General features: G+C 42.9%; 1 protein-coding gene across 6 annotated transcripts; it reads right to left on the bottom strand.

The window, feature by feature from the left end:
- Positions 1-31: 31 nt before the first annotated feature.
- CDKN3 (cyclin dependent kinase inhibitor 3) lies at positions 32-18945 on the bottom strand. 6 transcript variants are annotated; one of them, XM_080394443.1, is made up of 8 exons: positions 6560-18945; positions 6341-6423; positions 5766-5821; positions 4134-4178; positions 2901-3123; positions 1997-2028; positions 1053-1153; positions 32-353 (listed from the first exon to the last, which is right to left on the bottom strand). In XM_080394443.1, exons 1-8 carry the CDS (start codon positions 6632-6634, stop codon positions 270-272), a joined length of 699 nt encoding a protein of 232 aa, XP_080250569.1. In that variant the 5' UTR covers positions 6635-18945; the 3' UTR covers positions 32-269. The 6 variants fall into 6 exon arrangements, with proteins under 6 accessions (XP_080250569.1, XP_080250571.1, XP_080250570.1 ...); XM_080394445.1 differs by having other exon boundaries at positions 1053-1133; XM_080394444.1 differs by having other exon boundaries at positions 32-356; positions 1053-1133; positions 6560-18943.
- Between the last annotated feature and the right edge of the window lie 1833 nt (positions 18946-20778).

Below are 20778 nucleotides of genomic sequence, written 5' to 3'. Positions count from 1 at the left end.
TATATTGATGACAGGTCACCAGCCAAACAGTAATGAACACAAAATGTATTTTTAAGGCAGTGAGTATTAAAGGCTGCTAAATAGAGGCAGATGCTGCATGTCCTGTAGGATTTCCTTCCCCCACCCCAACATTAGACATGCAGATTTGGAAGCGAGCAGTTGTATCACACAGGCAGTAGCAATGAGAAACCGTAAAGGTCAGGAGCGAGGTGTCTTGCCCAGGTGTCTGCTGCATCCACGCAGACAAAGGTGCACCATGCTAGCGTGCATTATCGCGATACTGATCTCAATGTTGTATCCTTTGTTGCCAGATGTGTGGCTAGGTTCTCCCGAAACTCATGGAGGTAATTGTACTGCTGGAAAAGCACAACCAGATTTGTAATGAGTGCTCTGCACTTCCAGAGGGGGTACTACCCATATCAAAAAGCTGTATCTTGTAAAGTTTTTAAATATCAGCTCCTCTTTCCTTTACGTAGAACAGTTTTAAAAGCCTAACATCCAGGACTCACACCAACAGAAGGAAGTATGTAGAGTAGCTAAAAATCCCACCAAAAGAAGAGAAACCCCATTAAATTCAGCCACTTAGGCCTCCTGCCATGTAGGTTTTCACACTAGTGCTAGGACACTTAAAAGATGACTGCAAGTCTATTGATGTAGTAGCTACAGAGGACAAACGTGGCTAGCTGGGTTAGGAAGATGGAATAAAACCAAGGCAGAAAAAGCAACCAGATGTCCACATTGTGAGGAGAACATGAGTAACAGAAAAAGGGATGTAGCTTAGCGAGTTATGAGCAGGTATAAGGATGAGAAAGCAACAAGTTACTAATGGTGATCAGCAGACAGGGAGAACAGATGTTGAATTCAGTAGAGGCAGAACAAGACAGAATCAGCACGAAAGCAGAAAGCCAGAAGCAGCTCAAACCCAAGATGGCAGCAGGAGCACCAGCTGCAGAGTATCTGAGAAAGACCAGAGGGACCCCTTCATGAAGAGGAGGACCAGCTAAGCTCTCCACTTGTTTCACCATGTGATTTAGCTGCTGTAGCCTCATTACCTTGATGGTCTGTATCGCTCCAGATCCCCTCAAGTTCCTGAGGCTGTCTATCACTTGCTGAGGTGCCAGTGTGTCCAAAAGCTGAAGCAGGAGACACGCAGCTACTGTGAATGAAAGGTATATAGGCATGCATGCTGCTGAGCACCTCTGGCTGTGCGCAGCACCACTTTTGCACAGTAGTAGGTTTGTTCCATGAAAACCACTCCAGTAAAACTCAACCTCTTCGTACCAGGGTCACAGAGTAGTTGGATCTTTTGCTGAACAGAATTTCTTGGCATTGGCCCCATCTGCCTGCTGTTCCTGCCCAAGCCTGCAGGTTTTGGAAACAGGTGAAAACCCCTCCCCCTGTTTCCCCCCTGCCTTTCCAGCAGCATTTGGGATGCAAATTCTAGGCTTTTCAAGAATGGGTCCCAGTACACCCAGTAAATTCCCCTTTGTGTCTTCTGACCACATTTGCTTTTTTAGCAGTATTGCCACCCCCTCCTTCCAGGACACACACAATAATTAATGGCCCTGAAAACTTTAGGGGGAACACTGGGCTGAAGAAAGATGCCGAGGAATAGGTTCATCTCCTTTTTTTGATGAGAAGTTCGGGGAAGAGGAGAAGGTGCAATCCCATTAGTCAGATAAGACTAAAATGTGCAGTGAAAATGGAGAGAGTCAGGAATTTGACAGAACTTCCCATCAGCCTCACTGAAAGACTGCCCCTGTCTGACCCTCCATCTTCTCACCTACATACTAAGGTCTATACTGTGACATGCTTATGTCACTCATCACTATAAATGGGCCCAAATACATTAACTAGCCTGCTCTTTGTAGTGGCGGTTTGCACTGTAACCACAGTTAAGCTTCAAGTAGAATTTGGCTCCTTTAGACAGTGCTGTCTCATGATAACAGGCAAGATGAGTGAGTTAGGTACTGAGAGGGGGAAGACAACTGCTTACCGAGACATGAGCGCCCGAGACCACTGTAACAGCTGAAATAGAAGAAAACAGTTGATTTTAACACCCAGAGCCCCCTCAATATGTAAATATATGAACACAATTCTTGCCTTAATAAAATCAAGAGTAGGGGTACAAGAAAGTCAGAATAAGAGTTTCAATAGAAATACCCACAACGCTATCTCCTGTTTATTCTTCAGGCCTTCCTTAAGTGGTGCCTTTCTAGAGGAACCTCAGTTTTAAAGCTCCCCCTTATTCATGGGAATAGTCCCAAAGGCACAGGAGGACAATCTCAGTTTTCTTTAAATCCTACTCCAGATTAAGGTTTTGATGATAGCTGTAAGACAATGAAAGCAGCAGGGTTCTGCATCAGCAGGAAGCCCAAGGACTCAGTGGACACCTATGCAAGGAGCTGTCAGTGGGACCATTAAGAGAACATGCAATTTGCAGAGCTCTTCCCCTCTACCCTGCGCACAGCTACAAGTGTCTAAAGAAATTACTTTAAACCAGTTTTGTGCAATTTAAGAGTGAATTTTGCACTGCTGGAACCCACCGAGTCCCTGATAAACAACCCAGGGGTGTGTTACCCTCTGACAACAGCTGCTTTAGCTTACAACTCATACTGTACACCCAATATCGAACTAGGCTAGCAGCAAGGAGTCATGTGGTGCCATCCAACACACGCTTTAGAGCCCTGCTGGATAGAGCAAGAGGAAATGAGAGATTCAGATCTTACAAAGGACAAGGTAGCTCCAAAAGGAGCTTTAAGAAACACAAGCAGCTTTTCAATGCTTGAACTAACCCTAAAGAACACAGCTGTCATTGGACAGCATTCTGTTGCAGCTGGTTATGCATCTAGAGACAAGCTGGTATCTTTTACAGGAATGTGGGGTGAACCAGAACCTACTGTATGATTGTTTTCCGGTTACTTTCCAAGCAGCTTCTGAGCTCTTCCAGAATTTTGCAGCACTTGGCAATGTCAGGAGCGTCCCCATCTGGGATAGGATAGTGGTGCACACAGATCCCATGCTGTTGGTAGGCATCTATAAGGTTTGGCACTCTGTATTTTAAGAGCTCTCCTCTGGTACAAAGCACAAATATATCCTGGGTCCCATAATTCTTTAGTTCTTCTGCCAACAGATTAAGACACTTGCAAATAAACAAAAGCCTATAAAACTTAAGGATAAACAGATAAGCTACTTGGTACTGATTCTCTTTTTTAATCTCTGAGGTTAAGACAATAGGAGTTGGCAATTTTGCTTTGAGCAGCATTTACTTCTACTGACTCTCTCCCACATTTGCCCTCAGGTAACCCATGAGTGGAATTTTCTCAGTTCAGAGTCTTGAGACAAGCCTCATTAGAACTGTCAGCACTCTGAACCGTCTGTTAACTGCTGCCAGCTGAAGCATGATTCTGTCCCACCTCCAGCTGTGACTACATCCAAACTGCATGGGTTTTTGCTATTAGCCTCTGCTCTTCTAGTGTTTACAGATGAACACTCGGTACAAATCTCTACAAAATTTCATCTTTTCTATCCCAATCTCACTTTTGTCTGGGAAGAGGAGATTACAAGTTTGTAATTCATCTTGATCCTAGATGCTTTGAAGAGACTTTCTCCTGCAAATGACTTGGCAGACCTCAGGGTTACTGTGAAAGATACAGAGATGCCTGCATAGCTCCAGCCTGGCCATACCCTATTTATTCAATATTTGGTGGAGAAGCCACAGAGAAAGTGGCATTGCATACTTGAAAATGGTACCTAATACTCATAACAGTGACCGTGCTAAGGTACTTGCTGCACCTTCAAGCACAGTATCACCAAAACTCAGGCAGACATTGCTGTCAGACATACCCTCAAACAGGACTTTGTAAAGAACTGCCTTGCATTCTAACATCATGACATGCACATAGACAATTATAGCATCCATCGTAGAAGTATGATTAAGAGACCACCATTTTAGACACCTGGTGTCTGGATCTTTATGCCCAGATTAGATGAACAGCAACTCCAGAAGTCTCCAGACTAAGACAAAGTAAACCTGCAGCTTCTCAGCAATTTACACTTTCAATTTACCTGCATGCTGTTCTTGCCGATTACGTGAAAATGAGAGACATTTACACACTGTCCAGAAGACTCACCTATATCTTTCTGAAGATTTCTTCTGACATCCTTAAACCTGCAACCTAAAATAAATGATGGATGACAATTACCACTCCAGGTATGTGACATTTATGGAATGGCTGCTACAGCTGAAGAACAGAGCACAGACAACCTCTCCCTCAGAGCCAAAGTAAACAACAAAGCCACACCCCAAATACAACACAGTTCTTATTTTTGCAAATAGATCACTGGCACAGAAGACAGTTTGAACACCATTATCTGATTAACACTGTAATTTAATAGGATTAAAAAAATCTGCCCAAGGTTTTAAACTGCTATGCATTTATCCAGATTAAAAGTTTGGGATATTATAAAGCACAGTACAGCTTAAACACCCCCCTCCAAAAAAAAAAAAAAAAACAACCAAACCACCCAACAAACAAAACCTAAACAAAAAACCCCAACAAATCAAAGGGCTGGATGGAGATCACTTAAGAGTTGTCTGGTTGACTGGTAGGAAAGTGAGTTCCCTCTTCTGTAATGCTCAGCACAAATCACATTAAAAATCCTCCTTACTACTCAATCTTCAGCCACTTCCATTTTTTCCTCATACCATGCTACCGAGACATTTTTGCAACCCTTGCAGAATACTGCAGCACAACACTCACAGCTATGGTTTGGTTTGTAAGATGCAATTGCTCAAAACATTTACACTGCATCCTCCCTCTGTCTCCCCTCTTCCCCTTACAGCCCCACAGGCATAAAATTCTTATGCCTTTGCTGACAACGGTCAGGACTGTGCATATCCTCTAACACCTTCTGAAAGCATGACAGCAGAATCCTGCAGACCAAAAGCTGTATCAGCAGGGCTATGACTGGAGGTTGGAATATGAAGATGAAACAGCTATTACATGAACAGGTGAGGTGGCTAAAAAACATAATGCAGTTATTTTTTTGGCATATATATGTTAACCGGTGTTCAAGCGTTAGTGGGATTTTCATCAGTGCTGGCCATCATCCACCTCAAGGTACCCTAAGTTCAAATATTATTCAACATTTGTTTTCTAGTTTAGTGTGGTGATGTTCCCAAGCTTGTATATTTCTCAGAGTTGGCTAATGAAAATCAAGTAACTGCTTTAAATGAAGTAGGGAAAGTTCACATTGTCACTACCACCAGTTCTGTCTCTTTCGTGACCACAGGAGATACACCATGGCTGAAGTTCTGGTAGTTAAAAATACAGTGAAAGCTTATATGTTAATTTTTATATCATGGCCATGGTAGGGCAACCCAGACACTAAGGGAGAGCAGTATAGAACTGTCAGCACAGCAAGTGTTTTTAATTCAGGCCCGATATATTTTATTAAGGAATTATTTATTAAAGCAGTCTTGTTTCACTGTTGCTGCTTGTTATAAATAGTAAGCCAGGCCAGAAAGCCAAATATTTTAACTGACAAGGGAAGACAACCACTATTCTCTTACCGCTCTGATGTATGATCTTGCATTAAGATATTCTTTAGATCAGCTTTGGTATTTCTGAAACAATGATTCCAGTGGTAGATTAAAAACCAAGTCACCCTACCAAGCACATGCAACTGAGGATCTTTGAGTGCAAGGTATTACCTTTCTTCAGCTTCAAACACGTCTGCTAATTTCAGTAAACACTTCTTACCTGGAAGGGAACATAATCCCAGGAACTCAGAAGAGTAGACAGGAGACAAAGACAACCTATCAGGGGAGAGAATAACAAAGGTCAGAACAGAACATTTTGATTATTTGAATAGAGATAACTCACTACTAAACACTCCTTTTCTGTGGGACCATGAGACGAGTTGCCTACCTATCATTCAATTTTAAGAATAAACTGAATAAATTCCAGTATTATTTCTATGACATCAGACAAGGGAATCACACGTTTGGTAGCATACTTCATCGCATGCCCCTGCCCAAGAGAAGGACTGAAAATGTTGACGGCTCCCCGCGCCTCAGCACCGAGACCCCCGGGCCAGCAGGACCAAGGGTGGCCAGGAAACGCTCCCAGAAGCGGGCCTGGCCCCGCACCCACCGGCAGCTCACGGGCAACACCTTCATCCCCTGCCAGGGGCACCCCAGCCTCCGCCCTCCCGCTAGCAGGTCACCGGGGCGCGGGTTTTCCTCAGGAAAACACTCCCGAGAGAGATTTAATGCAAGCTCCCGCGTCGTTTCTGAGGGAAAAGTCACCCACGCCCGCCCCGCGGCGCGCCTTACCAGGAGACAGGGAGCGGCCTCAGCTCCTCCTCAGCGGTCTCGTCGTCAGAGGAGTCGAAGTCGCTCATTGCCATGGCGCAGGGCTGCGGCGGAAGGAGAGCCAGAAGCTCACCTGGAGGCCGGCACCGGGCCGGCGCCCGCCCTGCCCCCTCGGCCGAGGCGGCACTGAGGGACCCTGGGAGCCCGAGCCCCGGCCCCGCTCCCACTCCCGGTTCTTACCGGCTTCACCATGGCGCCGCTCTCCACCGGCCGCCCGTCCGTTTGAACTGTCCCCGCCCACCCCAGCCACCTCATTGGCCAAGCCTTTCCCTCCCTTCGCCCAATAGGAAGCTGTCGCGCACAGGAAGCTTGGAGAGCCAAGCGGCCGGCCTTACGGCTTCACGAGAGGAGCATTCTGATTGGTAAGCAGCGAAGGAGAGGCGGGCTTTAAAAAAGATAAACAACCTAGAGCTGGCAGTCGAGGGTCTCTGCGCTGATTGGCTGAGGTGGTGTGGCGGGAAGGGGCTGCGTCTCGAGCCCCCGGGGCCTTTGCAAGAAGCTGCACCAGCCCGCAGTTCCTTTTTTTAAGGCCGGCTTTGTGTTTCTGACTGAAAAAGAAGCGAAAGTAGGTTTACTTTTAATTGCTTTCACGTTGCCCCAGCCCTTTTAGCTTGGGATGCTGTTCCTGAGGTATATGTGTTGCAAAGCGTCCGGTCGATGTCGACGTGGAGTACTGTCCGGGCTCCTGCAGCGCCGGCCTTTTATTTCCATTTCTCTTTGGTAGTCTTGTATCACCCACAGTACCTGTGAGAGCAGGGATGTGCTTGAATTTATGGGGTCTGAGTGCAGTTTGGTGGCTCCTTTCGGCATTAGTGTGGTTTTTGTGGGTGGCTGTACCCTTCATGGGTGCAGGGGAGTTCTCAAAGGGGCTCCCAGGTACACTGCAGAGGTTTTGGGTTACCAGTTCTGGGTGCAGAGAAAATAGGACTTTCTAAAAGCAGAAAATGAGCTATGCTTGCTCTTTTAAACTGTGAACTTAATATCAAATATTTTGGCAGCAGTAAGACATAGAACTTTTGGGACTGTCTGCACGTCACAGGTATACTTTTAACATTGCTGCTTAGGTAGCTGACTCACAACTCCATGTACAAGGAAAGCTGAAGGTGGCTGTTGTGTATGCTCTTGTGAGATCTCATGGAAAATTCAGACTTAAAGCAATTACATACATCCGCATCCTGCTCTTGCCATGGTCCTCTTTTCAAAAGTCCAGTGTAAATAGGTTTTAGGGATATTACATGGAGTTTTGAGCTGAGTTTAACACAAAAGATGGCTCCAGGGGAGGGAGGGAGGGGTGGGGGGAAGATTCTGGATGCCTCATCTTTAAGAGCTTAGGGCATTTTAGTAGACCTCTTTTTGCAGCATATCTGGTTTATTGTGCCAGTAACTCTGGCCATTAAATAATAGGAAGAAATGCATAAGTTGATAGTGTGGAGTTTTGTTTTTTAAAATTGTTTTAAGGCATTTCTAGTCTGTGTTTAGACTTGAGTAGAGCTATGTGGTGAAGGAGCCAAGGAGGAACAGTGATTTTTCGCATCAACCTGGAGAATAAAGTCATGGAGACTTTTAAGGATGTTTGAAGTTGAAAGAATGGCTGTTTACAAATTCCTTAAGTAGTTTGAGTTTGGGATTCCCAGCAGGACCAATGCAATGTCTCCAGGTGTGGAGATTTTAGTTCTACATTAGTAATGTTCCACAGCTGGAGGTTTTAATGAAACCTGCCTGAGAAAGATTGTGGAAGCAAATTGCTTGGTATTGCAGGATTTAGGGTAGGTTCAGGGAATGAAGAAACAGATGATGAGAGGATCAAGGAGAAGACCACTTTATTAAAACCTAGAATACAATAGCAGATGCAGAAAGTTACATTACTGAGCATAATGGAGAATTAAAACAATGCAGATGTTGTGGACTAAGATGAGCAACGGGAAAAAATTCATCCAAAGAATTGAGGCAACATGAGGACAGCTAGCCACTGTAGCTGCAAATGCCACTGTAATGACTCCTACAGCCACTGCATGATGGAACAGGTATGTTGTTTGCTTCTGTTTGCTGTCTTTTTAGCTCTTGTTCCCTTAGAGATTATGTGCAACACTTGTACTATTTGATATAGATGTGAAATTTGCCGTACTTTTCTCCTGTGATTGATTTTGTCTATTCATGTGAGAGGTGTTGCAGACTTTAATCTGAGCATTACATCTTTATGGAAGCAGCAACATGAGAAAGATAAATACAAAAAAATAACAATGGTGATAATAACTTTTGGTTGTCCTTTGAAAAGATCAAAGGAATTCTTTGGAGTTTGGGTGCCTTCACGTGGTAAAAATCAGTACAGTATTGCATGAAATCTAAAATGGTAATAACAGCTGGTAATGCCAAGGAGTCTGCAAAATGTGAGGCTCAATCTTGGGTCTGTTGTGGCAGGAATGAAATGAAGTGTGAAATCTGAAGTAAATGTAGGAAAAAGTTTGGAGGAAAATAACCCCAAAAGCAAACCTGGGGAGGTCCTGCTATTTATTACCATTGGCACCTTGCAGCATGAAATGACAAATATGTCTATTAGTCTTAAATTGAGCTGTTGCCCAGCATACCAAATTGTAATGTGCTAAAGCAACTAGATCAGCTTGTTTGTGGTGTATTTTATAGGAAAGACTTACAGGAGCTGGTATGCAAGAAAGTGCCCTTTTGGCATATATAAAGGAACATGTTGACATCAAGGCTTTACCTTCTGGAAATTTTTGTCAGTTTGTAGATTGGAGGCTTGTGCAAAGTGAAGAAAAATAGACACAGACATGGGCTAAAATACATGGCTTGGAGGATTTATTTCACTGGTGTGAAAGGGTGATGAATAAGATATGATTTAACCAGAATTTTAATTGGGCTTTTAGATAAATGGTTGGGCCAGGAACAGCTATCTACAAATACCTGATGGGAGAGTCTGAAAAAGATGGACTCTGACTCTTCTTAGGGGAGAAAGAGAAGAGGCAATGGAAAAAAATTAGAATATGGGAAGTCTTTGCTTCATATAAGAAAATAATTGCTTACTGCAAGCGTTGACAACAAAATAAGAGTCTGCTTGGTAAGTTTGTGCTTATGTGGTAGCTGCTTCGGATTATGTTTTTTCAATTGGCTCTTCCTGTTTTTGAGATAATAATGCTTATGTTACATGACATAAGACACTTATGTCTCTAATGCGATAATAAATACCTTCCCAGAGATGTTTAAAATAATTTACGGTGAGGGGGTCAGGCAGCAAGATTTTCCAAGGAGCCCTATGTCCCAGGCTTTAAATACACTTATGTAGAATGGGTTTGTGGTCTGGCAGCAAAATCTGCATACAAAATTTGTAATATAAGAAAATGGTGTATGAAAATCCAGACAGGTCTGGTGTGTTAGCTAAGAATTTACTCATGGACTCAATCGTGACTCCTGTGTAAGCAACGCTGTACAAACCTATCTGGGTTTTGGGTCATTCTTATTTCTCATTTCTCAGCAAACAGTCAAGTGCCTGAGAGCTAGCTGCAAATGTTACTCTGGCTACATCTGGTCCTTACGTCTGTGTGCACCAAAACAAAGTGAAGATCTTCGTACCTTGAGTTCATAGCTTGTCTACCAGTGAAGTGTTAAAATCTCAATTGCCAGACAAATACAGTTAAGCCTAACCTGGTTTAGCTGTCCTTGGATCAGGGGAATAGCCCTCATCCCTGGGGACAGTAGAGTGGTTTGTATATGTAATATCTTCTATCTGCTATTCTGCACTCGGGTTTCCCGGGCAAAATAAATAATGGATTTACTTTGGGTAAAAGCTTGGGAGTGAACTAGTGTGTCTGCAGTGGAGGCAGCCAGGGACCAGTGTGAAACAAGGAGTGAAGGAACGTATTTTGTTCAAAGAGGAAACTTTAACAAACAAGTTATCTTCCCTTCCTGCAAGGAGCCAAAATGACATCTGAAATGTCCAAACCATCAAAATAATTTTTAAGATAATTGGTAACTGATTATTCCAAACAACCATATGTAATGCCAAATACCTGTTAGTCATCGCCCATTTCATATATCAGATTTTAGAAGTTGCGTTTTAGTAAGACTGACTAATACATGTAGTGTTCCAAAAGATGCACTGTAATGTCTTTGGGAGCACTCCACTGGTGATATCACCAGAAGATCCCACAGGGCATCGTATTAATTATTCAGATTGTTAGTTTTGGAGGGAAAAAATGATAGGTGGGACACAAAAAAGAAGCCTACAGAGAGTGGACGCAAGGACAGGTAGCCTGGGAGGAATACTGAGACATTGTCCCAGCAGCCAGGGATCAGGTTAGCAAAGCTAAAGCCCTGATAGAATTAAATCTGGCCAGGGACATCAAGGGCAACAAGAAAAGCTTCTGTAGGTACATCAGTGATAGAAGGAAGACTAGGGAAAATGTGGGCCCTCTCTGGAAGGAGGTGGGAGTAGTCAACGGCTATTTTGCCTCAGTCTTCAAAGGCAAGTGCTCTGGCTGCACGGCCAAAGGTGCAGAAGGCAAAGGCAGGGATAGGGACAATGAAGAACAGCCTGCTATAAGAGAACATCAGGTTCAAGACCGTCTAAGGAACCTGAAGGTGCACAAGTCCATGGGACTTGATGAGATGCATCCACAGGTCCCGAGGGAACTGGCGGATAAGGTGGCTAAACCAGCTGTCCATCATATTTGAGAAGTTGTGTCATTCCGGTGAAGTTCCCACTAACTGGAAAAGGGGAAACGTAACCCCCATTTATGAAAAGAGAAGTAAGGAAGACCTGGGGAAGTCCAGGCCAGTCAGTCTCACCTCTGTGTCTGGAAACATCATGGAGCAGGTCCTCCTGGAAACTATGGCAGGGCACATGGAAAATAAGGAGGTGGTTGGTGACAACAAACATGGCTTCACTAAGGGCAGATTGTGCCTGGCACATTTGGTGGCTTTCTGCAATGGGGTTACAGTGTTGGTGGATAAGGGAAGAGCAAGTGACATCATCTACCTGGGCACTGTTTAACATATTTGTCAGTGACATAGACAGTGGGCCTGAGTGCACCCTCAGCAAGTTTGCCAATGATATGGTGTGGTTGATGTGCTGCAGGAAAGGGATGCCATCCAGAGGGACCTTGACAGCCTGGAGAGGTGGGCCTGTGCGAATGTCACGAAGTTCAACAAAGCCAAGTGCAGGGTCCTGCATGTGGGTCAGGGCAATCCCAAGCACAGATACAGGCTGGGCAGAGAATGGATCGAGAGCAGCCTGGAGGAGGAAGACTCGGGGGTGTTGGTGGACGAGGAGCTCAGCATGGCCCGGCAATGGGCGCTTGCAGCCCTAACCCTGCGCTGCATCACCAGTGGCGTGGCCAGCAGATTGAGGGAGGGGATTCTCTACCTCTCCTCCACTCTGGTGAGACCCCACCTGCAGCACCATGTCCAGCCCTGGGGCCCCCAACATAAGAGGACATGGATGTGTTGGAGCGAGTCCGGAGGCCACGGAGATGCTCAGAGGGCTGGAGCCCTTCTGCTGTGGAGACAGGCTGAGGGAGTTGGGGCTGTTCAGCCTGGAGAAGAGAAGGCTCCAGGGAGACCTGACAGCACCTTCCAGAATCCAGAGGTACCTACAGGAAAGCTGGAGAGGGACTTTTTACAGGGGCATGTAGTGATAGGGCAGAGGGGAATGACTTTAAACTAAAAGAGGGCAGATTTAGGTTAGACAGTAGGAAGAAATTCTTTACTGTGAGGGTGGCAAGGCACTGGCGCAGGCTGCCCAGAGCAGCTGTGGATGCCCCATCCCTGGGAGTGCTCAGGGCCAGGCTGGATGGGGCTGGGAGCAACCTGGGCTAGTGGAAAGTGTCCCTGCCTGTGGCAGGGGGTCGGAACTAGATGGTCTTTAAGGTCCCTTCCAACTCAAACCGTTCCATAATTCTATGAAGACAAGTAAATGGAAAAAATGGATTTCAGAATCTTTAAAATAGAATTCCTTTCTACCTTTCCAAAACCTGCATTTTTATTTTTAGACTCAATCCAGTAACTTACATCCACTGACATTCTCGGGGCAAACCCTTCTTTGCAACATATAATTTAAGGGAACAGGCTAAGATGAATGACTACAGAACTAAGAAAAGAAAGAATCCTCTGACTTTGCATCCAATGCTTTAACCCCCATTTTTTTTAGTCACAGTGCGTATCCACAAACAGCAAGAGACAGTAATATATTTTAGTTCCTTCAAAACATAGATACCAACCCCTGACACTGACTTCAGCCACATCCCCCTTTTGTTCCTATGCCCTCCCAGAGCAAGTCCCTTGAAATAAGATTTTACAGGTTGCAGGAAGTAACTTTTGGTTTTTTATTGCACTTTTCCTCTCCAAGTTGCATTTTGATACTTAGAATCCTTTCTTGTTCTGAAAAGTCCGGACTGTGAAAGTTTAATTATCTCATGAGTCACCCCAGTTGATGAGATTATAGCTAATTTTCAGTTCAACTCTCTGAAAAACAGGAAAAATTGAGAAAGAAAACATGTAAATTTATCCAGTTTTGTGCTCTGGTAGTATTTCCATTGACTAGTTTGTAGGGGGAAAAAAAGATTCACTATGCCAGAACTTTCATAAACTTTTCTGGACTATCAAGCTTTAAACATATGTCCATTTATCAAATATTTGGTTTGTGTCCTTTACCTTCATTATGGCTCATGAAGTTGTTTCACAGGCACTCACTCAAAACTTTAGCTCCTGCTGTTTTCACAATGGCTGAAGTAATAATTCAGCTGTCTGTTTGGGACTTTATATCATCTCCACTGTAAAAACCTGTGCTGTCATAGACCAAGTATTTAAAAAGACAATGTCTGGAAGAGCAAGCCAGAAACACACAAAAGCCCCAGCTTCACTGTAGCCTTCTTATAAGGAACTTGGTAAGTGCAATGAAAAGGGACAAAATAATCCATATGCAATGTTTTCCATTTCATCTTGGTTACCATTAAGGGAGTATACATTTTAAAAGTGCAATTTAGTATTAGCTGGGTTAATGTTAAGTAGGGGTGAATTATCTACAAAGCTAATAAAAGCAAACAGAAATAATATTTCCTAGGGAGAACATAATCTCCAGTTAGCGTAAACCAGGATAGCCACCAAGTGTGGCAGACTTATCAGTGGAAGATTCAGTCTTCTAAGTTTGTTTTGCTTTCCTATGCTTTCCTTCTTTCCTACTGTTGCTGCCAATGTCCTGTTTTGATTGTTGCTTTGAAACTTCATATAAACCACAAATACAGGAAAAAAAGTTAGTAAGAATTCAAATCAGTTTGCTAGCAAATGGTCTCCAATCTCCAAAAGTTTTACAGTAATTATTAAATGATAATAAAGAACAAGTAGGTCCCATGAGGAAAACAGCAATATCTACATGGCCACATATAACTTGGAATAAAAATTACTCCTATTGTATGTCAAGCCAATGATTGATAGGTGATGCTCAGCTCCATGGGCAACATTGCATTTGTTGCAAATATGACTTTATCCCTTGTAAATCAAGTAACTGCACATGAAGTATGCTGCTGCATGCACGGTGCAATATAGATATCCACAAATTACCTGCTTTGGAGCAGTAAGGCACAACTGTTAAGCTCTCATCTGCTGTGTTGTTGTCATTAACTGTTATTATTACTTGTGTTCTGGTAGGGCTTATGTAGTCAAGTTATAATCACAGGACCCCAGCCTGGTGGGGGCTGGAAGGGACCTCTGGAGCTCACCCAGCCCAACCCCCTGCTCAAGCAGGGTCTCCTAGAGCGGGCTGCACAGCCCAGGCGGGTTTGGATGTCTCCAGAAAAGGAGACCCCACCGCCTCCTTGGTGGCCCATCCCAGTGCTCCAGCACCCTCATGGTAAAGACGTTTTTCCTCACATTCAGGTGGAACTCCCCATGTTGCAGCGTGTGCCCATGCCCCTTGTCCTGGCGCTGGGCACTGCTGAGAAGACCCTGGCTCGCCGCGTCTTCTTGGCGCTCACCCCTAAGATATTTGTAGGCATTGATGAGATCCCCTCTCGGTCTTCTCTCCAGGCTCAACAGCCCCAGCTCTCGCCTGTCCTCACCAGGGAGATGCTCCCGTCCCCTCATCATCTTTGTAGCCTCCCCCTCTCTCTGGAACTGGGGAGCTCACACTGGACACAGCACTCCAGGTGCGGCCTCACTAGGGCAGAGCAGAGGGGAGGATCACCTCCCTTGACATGCTGAAATCAAACTACACTGTGCTAAAACCTAAAATAAAAATATTTTTAGTTTTTACTTGATTCAACAGGCAATACATATAGAAGAAGAAAGAAATATAAAGGGAATCATACAGCAGGGAAAATCTTGCTTTTAAATAATAATCTCTTGGAACAGATTCTTCAAGGTCATGAACAGACCACTGTAGAAAGAGCAAGTCATGGAAAGTAAACAAAACAAAAAGTACATTTCAGAGACTTTCTTTACCATATTAGATATAACTTCTTTTTTTGTTTAGCACAAACAGGAAAAAAATATGAGAGAACTGTGATAAAAGCAGAGCAGACAAGAAACATACATCATACCACATCAGGTGCACAGTTCTTGAATCCAAATAGCAGTAGACCTTCTTTGTATCTATGAAAGGCTTCACATTTCAATCCAGAATAAACAGGGATTTGTTGAATACTGTGAGTCAAAACATCCTGATGGCAGTGACACTTATATCATTAGTCTCAATAAAAGCAGGGCAGCCCCCTGCCTTAGAAACACAGAAACTAATCTCCACTAACAATTGCCAGTAACAAATTTTAAAACTGCATGGAATACTATTTTATTTACCTACAACACTGTTTTTCATCACCAGCTTTAGGGCCAAATCTCAGTTCTTGTTTTAATTCAGTAGACATGTAGGATTTATAGGGCCAGACAGATCTTAAGACCCTCTGTCTTGGTTTCAAATCTTAACTCCATGGTACTATCCTGGCAAAAGAATCTATAAATCTAGTTCTATGGCAGCAGCAGCAGTGTGTAACACCATATTCACAAGTAAGTCGCTCTGCAATCGAACAGCTGTTCTCAGTAGGCAGGGTGTTTTTGTTCGGAGCTACAGAGAAATTAGTTTTGAGGCTTTATTGACAGAAGAGACCGCCAATCCATGAGTTTTATGTGTTCAGCCAGCTCTCTGCCACAAATGTATTTGGGTTGTGATTGGAAGTAATGAAAATGCACATGCATGAAAGAAAGAAAAAGTTCCCTCAAAAAATTTGGAGTAGGAGGATAGTTGCTTGTTGTTCTGAAATAACATACCTTGCAAAGAATCTGCCTTCAGCAAACACTTCGGCTTGGAGCAGACAATCACTATTCACAAATATTTCTGTCAAGGTTTTATTGGCATGGTTTTTGAATAAACCCCTGACAAAACAAACTCAAGTGTAGCTGAAGAACTAAGTAAAGATGTGGAAAATATATGGAATCCCTCAAAATTGTGCTTGCACTTGTACAATTTTCTCTCTCAAGTTTGAATTGTTTCTCCAAACATCACACAATTTTATCTTGTGTAACAAGAATTTTCCATTCATATCCTCATTGTGAGGTGCATTGTAAAGCCTATAATGTGGTGGTTCATTTTCTACAAACATAGAATTTAAAGTGAAGGGGGGAAAAGAAGATGCTTGAAAATTTTGAAATTCTGTTCATAGAATCAAGGAGTGCTTTGGGTTGGAAGGGACCTTAAGGACCATCCAGTTCCAACCCCCTGCCACGGGCAGGGACACCTTCCACCAGCCCAGGTTTCTCCAAGCCCCATCCAGCCTGACCTTGAGCACTTCCAGGGATGGGGCACCCACAGCTTCTCTGGGCAACCTGCCTGATATCTCACCACCATCACAGTAAAGAATTTCTTCCCTGTGTTTAATCTAAATCTGCCTTCCTTCAGTTTAAAGCTTCGTGTATTTGTGCTTGGAATTGCTCTGACCCGTATACAGGACCTTGCACTTGGCCTTGTTGAACTTCATGAGGTTTGCATGGGCCCACCTCTCTAGCCTGTCAAGGTTCCTCTGGGTGGTATCCCTTCCCTCCAGTGTGTCAACTGCACCACACATGTCGATGACAAACTTGCTGAGGGTGCACTCAGTCCCACTGTCCATCTTGCTGATCTTAAACAGTTAGTAAAAAAAATAGAAATGTTCCCCAAATGGTTTAGGATTTTTCTTCAGTTAAGTAAAAGCTGGAGTTTGATCAAAAGGTAGATTGCCCAGCTGGCCTAGTAAAATATATCAGAAGTAGGAATTATTTTTTGGCTCCTAAATCTTATTTTTATATTTAGGAATCTAGGAGCAATAGTGTTATCAAATTATGTCATTAAATGTGTAAAACACAAGCTAATGAATTTTACTGAGCCATGTCCATAGTATTGTCAAAGATTCTAAATAGACAAAAGCTTAGTGGTAATCAGGAGCTGAAGTTGTGTGGTGATGGCAGAGAGATCAAAGTGCCAAACATGCCAGAAGCTTGTGCAATGGAAGGAAAATGACTGCATGAATTATACCTACACACTGCCAGCAGGTATGTAATTTATTTTGCTGGGTGTCTACTCATTTAACTTCAGAGAAAATCATCCTGGCTCAAGATGGGGCGATCATAATATCCGTATGCAAAATGCATCACCCAAGCACTTAGTCCAGCCTGCCTGAAGTTCCATCTCCAGCTGTGCCCAGTGCTTTATGAAAGCATTGATATTAGCTCAATAGTAAACTTATGGGACACAGGTTTTGCAATCTTTTTGTTACTTTTTTTAAGCCAAAATCCTGCACACAGTAATTTGTGATTCACTTGGAATGTATTTCAGCCTTCCCCTCAGCACAAAGTTGTGTTTCAGTGCAACTTGTGGTTTTTAAGTAGTTTAGGTTTGATCAGCAGTTAGACTGTAGGAAAAGTCAGCAGCTGGAAGTGTCATCTTCCAGGTGTCATGGTGTGGGCTTCATGGAGTCTGTGATAGTAAGGAAACCTTTGAAGAACCAAAACAACAAAAGAAAAAAACAACAATGTATGCTTAAGCAGTAGAGAAGAGAACACTACTGGAAGTTAATAGACATCCATCAAAGATGCTGTCATATTTAGATTAAGGGAATAACGAACCCAAGTCAAATATAAGGTAATAGTAACACAGCTAAAAAGATTTTGAGGGACAAACTCCTTGGAGAGAATTAGTAATATGCTTTTTCCAGTCCTATTGGAAGTAGAACTTGCCACGGAAATGTTGTGGCCTATTGACACTGTTGTAAGAGGAATCCTTGATGAAAGTAAGGTTGAAGTTCAAGACTAAATGAGTTATTTGGATCAATGTTCTTTTCAGAGTAGCTTAGGGATCTTCCAAGAGTAGAGTCTTTATTCAAGATGTCTCTGAGGAACTACTCAAATTGTAGTGTCAGTAGAAGAGTTTAAAAAACTAACAAAACCCAACACAATGAAAATGCAAAATAAATGGCTAGAAGCAGAAGATGTTCACTGAAGAATTTCAAAGATATCTGATAATGAGTTCACCAAACTACTATGCTGCTACTTTCTGTCTTGAAATGGAGTTCAGATCACTGGGATGGCAGGTGACAAACACTTTTAGGAGAGTACTCACAAAGATCCAGACTTATGTGGGTCTGACTGCCATATTAAATTGGTCAAAGCTGTGATAAAAATAGAAATAACAGGCATTTGGTTAAGTAAGTTCTGATGGCAAAGAGTAAACACTGCCTTTATAGAGGGAAATCAGGCCTCAATGATCTGATAATAGTTTTTAGGAAGAATCAAGAAATTGCACTCTTTTTGTGCAGTCCTCTTGGTTACAAGAATGATTTTGACCCAGTCACATTGTTGGCTTAATGTGTCTTGTCATTCCACCATATGATTTTGGGCTTATGGGCCTATTTTTTGTAGGCAAGTTTAGAACACTTAAGGTAAAGACACTTTATGATAATAATTATTCAAGGATATTATCCTATTGAGCAATCCCTGTCTTTTAATGAGTCTGGAAGGCACTGAATACCAGCTCAGGGAAAAACAAGGCCTATGTGCAGCAAAGGGCAAGCATGCCATGCAAATGAGCCTACATAACTTCCGTGCACTGGAGGCAGTTGTGTACCAATTTCAGAGAGAGGAGAGGATGTGTAAATAAACCACCTTACATCCTTGGCAGCATGGAGTTATTGCTCTGCAGTCACTGAGCTCACTCAGGAATGTGCTTTGTGGGAGAGGGAACAACTCCCAGACTGTGAAGCCATCAAGGTTTGCAAAGCATCTCCAGGCCAGGAGCTTCACATTTTGGTTATGTAAAGACCATACAGGTAAGGATGATAGCAGCCTTCCAGTACCTAAACGGGCCTCCAAGAAAGCTGGAGAGGTGCTTTTTACAAGGGCATGTAGTGACAAGATAAGGGGGAATGGCTTTAAACTGAAAGGAGGGCAGATTTAGATTAGATAGTTATTAGGAAGAAATTCTTTACTGAGAAGGTGGCGAGACATCAGACCAGGTTGCCCAGAGCAGCTGTGGATGCCCCATCCCTGGGAGTGCTCAGGGCCAGGCTGGATGGGGCTGGGAGCAACCTGGGCTGGTGGGGAGGTGTCCCTGCCCATGGCAGGGGGTCGGAACTAGATGGTCTTTAAGATCCCTTCCAACTCAAAACATTCTGTGATCCTTCCTAGTTTTACTGTTTTCTAAGCAGTAGAGGGCGATCTTGTCTTAAAAATGTAGACTTTACACCTATCAATGCCTTGCTTTTACAAATTGTTGCCAAAAGAATCAAGGCTTTTATCTCTAGAAACATATAGGATCAGATGTCTGTATTATTCTCTGTAAATGTTATCTTTGTTAAAGATACTTGCAGTAACTATCAGGTTTTATGCCACACAGCAACGTTTCTCTATATTAAGTGAGAATTGCTGAAGTAGAACCATTATAATACTAATGGAACAAATAATAGAATCCACTGTGGAAGTAGATTATAAAAGTGTGCTGTAATTGAGTGGTACCTAAGAATATTCGGAAATTAACTTTTTTTTCGACTTAGGATAAAAAATATTGAGACATTTTGATTAATGAAATGTAGATAAAATTGGTAATTATTATTTGATGTAGTACATTACATGAAAATCAGGAAAACAACATACTAAATGTATTTTGTAAACATTTCTGTATGGAAAGTATCTGCCCTGTATTTATATATGGAGATGGCTGCCTGCAAACTGAGGTGCTAAGCTGGCCTGTATATTCGGGGTGGGTGGGGATAGTTCCGTTTACACAGACTATCCTTATAAGCATGGACAGTGTGCATGAGTAAAAGCTAAAAGATTAATGCTTAAGTTACTCAGACACAAAATAATATGAAGCACGTGACTAGGCAGAGAATTGTTTTTCTGAATGTATTTTTGGTGGTTGTCTTGGTTTCAGCTGGGATAGGGTTTTTAAACTGTGTTTTTTAACTCACTTTTTAATTTGTATAAGAGTTTGTGTTCCTAACATGTCACCTGGAGGCTAGTATGCTAAAGCATTTGGCCACTATGAAGGAGAACTACTGAACTATTGTAGATGGCCTGTCTCGATAAACAACTTTGCCAATTAATCTGTTGCGAATGCCCTTAGTTTTCTAACTGGGTTTTCCTCTCACAGCCCTGTGATAGTTCCCTATGGCTCCAGGATGGAACAATCCTGGGCAGTAAAGAGATTGAGATAATGACAGTCCATGGTGACAGCAGGGCTGGCAGAGCCAGCCTGGGGGAAGACAGACACATACTTGCCAATAGAAATACTTCCATCCTTTGGGAATTGTAGCTTGGGAATCAAAGCTGACCTCATAGAAAAGAATGATGGAGAACAAGCTTTTGATTTATGACTAGATGAAGCTCAGAGTCTGCCCTTCTGATCCTTCTTTACAACACACCTTTTGTATTTTATATGAGCTCTTTCACTTTATTCTCAGAACGTTATCTCCTGGGGTATTGTTTTTAAGTCTTTCAGTGTTGTAATAGTTCACTCATCTCCTTCATAGCAGTCTTTTTTAAATGAAGCTAAAATCCCTTTTTAGTATCACAAATAAACTGTCATTTATATTTAACAGGACTGATCAGCTGCTTTGCTTTTTGTGGGTTTTTTTCTTTTTTCTTTTCTCTCTCCCCCCCCCCCTTCTCCTGAAAGCTAAAACTATATCTGCTCTCTAGACCACATACTGCATACTCGTCTGGGGAACCCCATTTAGTACTTATTTGCACTTGAATATGAAAAAATTGCATTTTTAATACTGAAATTTATGAATCAGATCCTTACTAAGATGTTGACCTCTGCTGAGTTCAAGGAAACTGTCTGCTTTTCACCACCAATCTTTAATTAAAGCATCCACTATAATGATTGGAACAATATGTCCCACTGCTGGGAAGTCTACTATCTGCTA

This window comes from Falco punctatus (assembly GCF_963210335.1).
Source record: "Falco punctatus genome assembly, chromosome: 7".
Classification (NCBI taxonomy): Eukaryota; Metazoa; Chordata; class Aves; order Falconiformes; family Falconidae; genus Falco; species Falco punctatus.
Note: the sequence above shows the minus strand (reverse complement) of the source record. Positions and strands in the feature narration are given on the sequence as shown.

Coding starts and splice junctions, on each gene's coding strand:
- CDKN3 (XM_080394440.1), bottom strand. CDS start 6,634: ATGAGGTGGCTGGGGTGGGCGGGGACAGTTCAAACGGACGGGCGGCCG. Junction 5,822..6,340: donor AGGCCGCTCCCTGTCTCCTG/GTAAGGCGCGCC, acceptor CTCCCCTGATAG/GTTGTCTTTGTCTCCTGTCT. Junction 2,029..2,900: donor AACCGGAAAACAATCATACA/GTAGGTTCTGGT, acceptor CTTCTATTTCAG/CTGTTACAGTGGTCTCGGGC.